Source organism: Lynx canadensis, chromosome E3 (assembly GCF_007474595.2).
Source record: "Lynx canadensis isolate LIC74 chromosome E3, mLynCan4.pri.v2, whole genome shotgun sequence".
NCBI classification, from domain to species: Eukaryota; Metazoa; Chordata; class Mammalia; order Carnivora; family Felidae; genus Lynx; species Lynx canadensis.
The window spans coordinates 24,038,438-24,045,795 of record NC_044318.1 but is presented as its reverse complement, the minus strand read 5'-3'; the positions used below and the strand labels follow the sequence as shown (position 1 = coordinate 24,045,795).

The 7,358-nt window shown below is 52.0% G+C and overlaps 1 protein-coding gene across 1 annotated transcript; it reads left to right on the top strand.

The window, feature by feature from the left end:
* The first annotated feature begins 363 nt into the window (after positions 1-363).
* On the top strand, positions 364-6,712 carry ZNF668 (zinc finger protein 668). The gene is given in 4 exon segments (XM_030299926.1): positions 364-3,098; positions 3,195-3,866; positions 4,388-5,124; positions 5,127-6,712. Coding segments are annotated over 3 exon segments (1,860 nt in total). The 5' UTR covers positions 364-3,098; positions 3,195-3,216; the 3' UTR covers positions 5,600-6,712.
* Positions 6,713-7,358: the final 646 nt, after the last annotated feature.

Below are 7,358 nucleotides of genomic sequence, written 5' to 3'. Positions count from 1 at the left end.
CTCTTGACTAGTTAGGTGTGCTTGTAAAGTGTTTTTCCTTACTGGGGCCATAACCTCCGCATATGAAAAAGAGGCGTTGTAGTGCCTCTCCTAGAAGCTTTGTGAAGACCCAAAGATGCGTCTTTGCTTCTTAAGTGTTGGTTGGCATGGCCCTGAGAGGATGTTTAAAGTACAGCTTTCTGGGGCGCCTGGTTGGCGTCGGTTAAGCGGCGACTTCGGCTCAGGTCATGATCTCGCGGTCAGTGAGTTCAAGCCCCGCGTCGGGCTCTGTGCTGACAGCTCAGAGCCTGGAGCCTGTTTCAGATCTGTGACTCCCTCTCTCTGACCCTCCCCTGTTCATGCTCTGTCTCTCTCTGTCTCAAAAATAAACAGCCGTTAAAAAAATAAATAAATAAAGTACAGCTTTCTGAGTCCATCCTCATGCTCCCTGGATGATTATTCTCATGCAGGGGACGGGGTTCACAGACCTGACTTGGAGAAACATAACTCTAGGGAGTGATGAGTGGAAGAGTCCTCAGTGAACAATGAAGTGAGGAGTTAATGGTGGGATTTAGATGGGGGCCTAGCCCACATGGCCCTCTGCTCTTTATGGAGCTGGGCACCTGTTGGGACCAGCCTACTTCCCTACCTTTTCCCCAGGACAGTGCGTCCCTACCTTTTCCCCAGGGAAGTGCTTCAGGAGGAGAGATGTATACCTCCAGCTCTCTGATTTCTGGTTCACAGGTGGGAACACTGAGGCCCAGAGCTCAGAACGCAGGGGTCAAGCCCTCTGAGAGGGAAACAGACATAAAGCGTGCTGGTTCTGGTCTCAAGGCAGTTCTACAGGGATGAGAGAAGATGAAGATGTGGCCTGAATTCAGGGTTCTGGTCACTGTAAGGTTGGCCCAGCAGCAGACAAGTCTGGGAGGGCCCAGATGACTGATCAAGGGCCCAGCAACTCAAGGCAAGTTAAACATCTGATTCAAGTCCCAGCTGTTGAGTCTAGCTTTGTGACCATGGGCTAGTCACTAAATCCCTTGGAACCTCAGTTCATTTGTTTGTAAAACGAGGATAAGATCTCTGTCTCAGGAAGCTGTAAGAGAACTAAATAAGGTAGCGTGCTCAGCAAAGTGTCTGGCTCTCAGAAGACTCTCAGTAATTGAGGGCATTTATTCATATCATATCACTTCCATTCAGTCTTCATCCAACCCTGTGAGGTAAGTACTATTACCTCCATTTTTCAGATGAGAAAATTGAGGTCCTGTGGCATAAAGTAAATGTCACAAGGTCACTGCTAGGAAGTGAGTGAGACAAGATTCAAAGCCAGGCAGTCTGGTTTCAGAGACGGGACACTTAACCACAATGCTACATTGTTTCTCTGGGCCTCCGTTCCCATATCTGTAAAAAAGGAATCTATATAATAGAACTTTTATTGCGATGTTGATGCGAAGTTTGAGTTAATGTATGTAAAGAGCTTAGGAAACTGCCTTTTATTTAGCAAGTGCTCAGTAAATGTGAGCTATCTTTTTTATTAAAGAGAAACTTTATCAGGCAGTCTGTCCAGAGATGGTCTGGAAAGGAGGTAGTGACTGCCTCATCCAGAGACAGGGAAGGATCCCCTGGGAACTGTAGGGGGAAATTCAAACCACGGGGAAGGTTGGTCCTCAAGCCCTTTAACTCACCTTCCAGCGCCAGCACTTAGTGGGAAAAGTGAAAAGAACCAAGCTGAGGGTGGAACAGAGTTGTGTGGGATTGGGGCCAAAAACCAGAGGGGAAATGCAGGAAGAGCTTCCTGGGGGGAGTGGGGCTCAAAGGAAGGATTGGTGGGATTTGTAACAGCCAGGAAGGACCTGAGAGTTTGCGTGGTATGATGGAAGTCATGGAAAATTATTGAGCAGGGACAAAGTGTCACATGATACTTTATGAAGAAGCTGTCTGTGCACATAGCAGATGATGTGTAGGGGTGGGGACTGAGGCAGGGCCACTAGGCAGAAGGGTGCTGACTATAAAGATGCAGCCCTGGCTGGGTCAGAACTTCCTCCCTGGGTCAGAACTTCAAAGCCACCAAACCCTGAGGTATACAGATGAGGAAACAGGCCTAGAAAGGAGCAGTAGAACTCAGGCTTCTTACCTCCCAGACTGGATTCTGCACACACCTGGCTCCCCTGCCCTGTCTATAGCAGCATCCTCCCTCCCCCTGGCCACCCCCAGCAGCTGCTGTTGAGCCCTTCCTAAGTGGATCTGCCCATAATCCTCTTCTTTTCATCCCCTAGGGAGGATGAGCTGGTGTTAAGACTAATGCAGCCATTAATCCTATTTCCTCCCAGCCTTGATCCCCAGGAGCAGCTGGATGGAGGGTGTCTGGGCTATGAATGAGAAAGAAGGGGGCTTATCCAGAGCAGGTGTCCCAGGAGGCCAGGCTAAATCAGATATATTGATTATACTGAGACACATGTAATTGCTAGCAATGGCTCAAGCCACCTTGAGAGTAACTGAGCTCCCCATTACCAGAGCTATGGGAGCAGGAGCTCAACAGCAATTCCAGAGCAGAGGGTGGACCAGGATTCCTGTCTAGGGTGGAGTACCTTACAGCTGTGCAAGGCCAGAATTCTGTGTGAACAGTTGCTGCCTCTGAAAGCTAACTAACCAGAAGGGAAAGACAAAATACATACACTGGGGACCTACTTCTTCCAGACAGACGGTGCCAATCACCAGTTAGCCCACTAGTTCTGCCTTCTTCTGAACCTACCTCTGTCTTCTCTGGGCACTTGGCAACCTTCAGGTCTGACCCACATCTACGTAGCCTCTGTATCTGCAGGCATGCATAGGACTCTGTGTCCTGGCACAGGCCTTAGATGCTGAGCTGGAAAAGGAAGATGGTGAGATGGACGGAACTTGGGCCTTCTGGGAATGTGCAGGGTTTGGAAAAGCCCAGAGGCTGGGGAGAGAAGTGCAGGTGCACATTTTGGTAACTCCAGACTCCTCTCTTAGACCCTCAGAGGTTACCTGGTCCAACTTCCTTCCTCAATGAACAGACCAGACAGGAAACTTGAGTGCAGAGTGTTAGACCCAGGGGTGTTTGGAAAGAAGGATGTGGCCATCCCCCATGGGAAATGCTGGTAAGACAGAACTCCTCTCTGAGGCCTTGTTAAGGATAGAGGCCTTAGAGAATGGCAGAAGGATGTGGCTTGTGTCTAACTTTGCTTCTTTCCTAGAGAAGCTCCGCCCTCTGAGGCCATGGAGGTGGAGTCTACGGAGGCCCGGTCATCCTCCACCCTCGGCTACAAGCGATCCGGCCGTCGCTACAAGTGCCTGTCCTGTACTAAGACATTTCCAAATGCGCCCAGGGCAGCGCGTCATGCTGCCACCCATGGTCCTGTAGACTACACAGAGGAGGTGGCGGAAACGAAGCTGAAGCCGGAGACAGAACCCAAAGCAGAGGACGCCAGCGGGGACAAGGTGTCAAGTGCATCGGCAAAGCCTCGGCCTTATGCATGCCCGCTGTGCCCCAAGGCCTATAAAACGGCACCTGAGCTGCGCAGTCACGGTCGCAGCCACACTGGTGAAAAGCCCTTCCCTTGCCCCGAGTGTGGCCGCCGCTTTATGCAGCCAGTGTGCCTGCGTGTGCACCTGGCCTCACATGCTGGCGAGCTGCCCTTCCGCTGTGCTCACTGCCCCAAGGCCTATGGCGCGCTCTCCAAGCTCAAGATTCACCAGCGTGGTCACACGGGCGAGCGGCCCTATGCTTGCTCCGATTGCGGCAAGAGCTTCGCCGACCCTTCCGTGTTCCGCAAGCACCGGCGCACCCACGCGGGCCTGCGGCCCTACGGCTGCGAGCGCTGCGGCAAGGCCTACGCTGAGCTCAAGGACCTACGCAACCATGAGCGGTGAGGGTGCGGTGCTGTGGTGAGGGAGCCGGGGTTGGGAAGAACCGACCAGGGGCGGAGGAGGGAGGGATATGGCGCAACAGCGGTGGCCCTGTGACCAACCGGGCGTGGGGTTGAGGCTCAAAGAGGGAAAAGAGCCAATGGGAAGGTGAGTGGGGCTGGGCCGTGGGGAGAAGCTGGTGCCCCTGGTTGGGCAGGGGCGGGGCAGACTGTGTTGGGAGGGAGCCCTGGAGGATTCCGTTGGGATCTGATTGGCCTGGGTCCGACTGGAAAGGGGACCCGCTGGAAGTTGGGCCACCCGGAGGGTCTCTGCTGGAGGTTAGTAGGTGGGAGTGGGGTCTGGCTCTTGGTGGGGTCTTATCTGGGATCTAGACACCTAGCCTGAAGATTCCCTACTCTGGGGTGCAGCCCTGTGTACCCCTACCCCCGGGATGTTAGGAGCCCCTAACTCACAGCAGACAGGCAGCAGTGGTCAGGTGAGGGACCTGCCACCTTCATGACCCATCCTCCACACTCCACAGGTCCCACACCGGTGAGCGCCCCTTCCTCTGCTCGGAGTGTGGGAAGAGCTTCTCCCGCTCGTCCTCTCTCACGTGCCACCAGCGGATCCATGCGGCACAGAAGCCCTATCGCTGCCCAGCCTGTGGCAAGGGCTTCACGCAGCTCAGCTCCTACCAGAGCCATGAGCGCACTCACTCGGGCGAGAAGCCCTTCCTGTGCCCGCGTTGTGGCCGCATGTTCTCTGACCCCTCAAGCTTCCGGCGCCACCAGCGGGCCCACGAGGGGGTAAAGCCTTATCGCTGCGAGAAGTGCGGCAAAGACTTTCGGCAGCCCGCAGACCTGGCCATGCACAGGCGGGTGCACACAGGCGACCGGCCGTTCAAGTGCCTGCAGTGTGACAAGACGTTCGTGGCGTCTTGGGACCTCAAGCGCCATGCGTTGGTCCACTCAGGCCAACGGCCTTTTCGCTGTGAGGAGTGTGGGCGAGCCTTCGCGGAGCGAGCCAGCCTTACTAAGCACAGCCGGGTGCACTCAGGTGAGCGCCCCTTCCACTGTAACGCCTGTGGAAAATCCTTCGTGGTATCGTCCAGCCTGAGGAAGCATGAGCGGACCCATCGGAGTAGTGAGGCCGCAGGGGCTCCCCCTCAACAGGAGCTGGTAGTAGGGCTGGCACTGCCTGTCAGTGTGGCAGGCGAGGGCTCCACGGCCCCGGCAGCAGGTGCAGGGCTAGGGGATCCTCCAGCAGGGCTGCTAGGGCTGCCCCTGAATCAGGTGGTGTGATGGCCACCCAGTGGCAAGTGGTAGGCATGACGGTGGAACATGTGGAGTGCCAAGATGCTGGGGTTGGGGAGGCTCCTGGTCCCTTGGCAGGGGTGGGCGAGGTGGGAGGTGAGGAAGTTGACGAGAAGCCACCGCAGTTTGTGTGCCGGGAGTGTAAGGAGACGTTCTCCACGCTGACGCTGCTGCGACGGCATGAGCGCTCACACCCAGAGCTCCGGCCCTTTCCCTGCACCCAGTGTGGCAAGAGCTTCTCTGACCGGGCTGGGCTGCGCAAACACAGCCGCACCCACAGCTCTGTGCGCCCCTACACCTGCCCCCACTGCCCCAAGGCCTTCTTGAGTGCGAGCGACCTGCGCAAGCATGAGCGTACCCACCCCGTTCCCATCGGGACCCCCACGCCCCTCGAGCCCCTTGTGGCTTTGCTAGGAATGCCTGAAGAGGGACCAGCGTGAAGCCCATGCCCCGCCACCTCACTCCCAGGAGCCCAGGCCTCACGGGGTGCGTCCTGAACCTCTCTTTGCCCCGGCTCACTCTTTAGACTCCAGATCCCTGCCCCACCCCCGGGCAGCTAGCTCTCCTTGCCAACAAAGAGCTGGGGACGATGGAGGTGGCAGCTATTGAGAGATGTGTGTCTCTCTCTGAGTAACACTCATTAAAGCATTCACTTTGACACTGAGTTGTCTTCTGTGTTTTGGTTTGGTGGAAAGGGAGTGGGAGTTTGGACATCAGATAAGGTTCAGTGGAGACCCCTGGATTGACAGATAAGAAACTAGAAGGGTCTTTGGATGCATTGTTTCCCAACATATGTTTTCAGAATGTCTTTTGAAAAAGGGTTCCCTGGTCAAGGAAGTACCAGGAATTTCCTGTGCCCTTCTTGGGGATTGTTGGTGATCAAGAGTGTACTAAAGTCATTGATAAATCCTACAATGAACATCTGTTTAGCTCTGCCCATAGTTATTTCATCCTGGAAACCTTTTACTGACTAGTTCTGTCCTTTTACAGATAACACAGAGGTCCTAAATTAGTATATTTCCTGTATACTACAGTAATAAATTAGAAAAACTACTTGGGGGACAAAGAGGGACAAACAAAACCCATAAACTACGAAAGAATAAACCTCACAAGAAATATGCAAAACCTATATGAAGAAAATGGTATCACTGTCCTGAAGGTTTTAAGACCTAACTAAATGGAGACATACCATGTACCTGCATGGAAAGACATTCTCCCTAGTCTAATCCTTAGATTCACTGTCACCCAAAAAGATTTATTAACACAACTTGAAACCCCAAAACTCCTGTAATACATTTAATGGAGGTGATGTATTTGACATACTAGATAAACACCAAAGCACTGAAGTTAAAATAGGTTATTATTGGCACAAGAATAAATCAGCCAATGGAGTTGGGGGTGGGAGGGTTTAGAAACAGCCCTATTTCTGAGAATTTAGTTTATGGTAAATATGATTATTCAAATCAGTGGGGAAAGGATGGCTGTTAAATTACAGTCCTATCCATAATCTGGAGGACTACACAACTTTTTAAAGACCAAAAAAAAAAAAAAAAGAAACCTCACATTTAGTATAAATTGATATAATTTTGGGGGAGATGATTTGGGCATGTTTATTAAAAATTCAAATGCATATACCCTTTGACTTGGCAAGCACATGTCAAAAAATTTACACCACAGAGTTCTTTTTCCACTTCCGTGGCAAAGTTGAAGACAAGAATGCTCGGTGCAGCAAAATTTGTGATAACCGGGAATACCCTAAATGTCCATTAGCAAAGGACTAATTACATAAAGCTAGCCACTATAAAATATATTATGCAGCTGTTTTTAAAAAATGAGGCTTATTAACTTATTTTGTTGAAAGATATCTTGAAAATATGTCAAGTGAAAAAAATAAGGTACAAAGCAGTGTGGTTAGCATGTTCCCATTAAGTTTATTTATTTATTTTTGAGACAGAGAGAGCACAAGCAAGGGAGGGGCAGAGAGAGAGGGAGACACAGAATCCAAAGAAGGCTCCAGGCTGTGAGCTGTCAGCACAGAATCTGATGCGAGGCTCAAATCCACGAGCCTTTAGATCCTGACCTGAGCCAAAGTCAGACACTTAACTGACTGAGCCACCCTGGCGCCCCTTGAATATTTTTAGAAGGACACTCAAGAACAGACTTTGGATTATAAAGTCCAGCCACTAGGGCCTTCCCAAT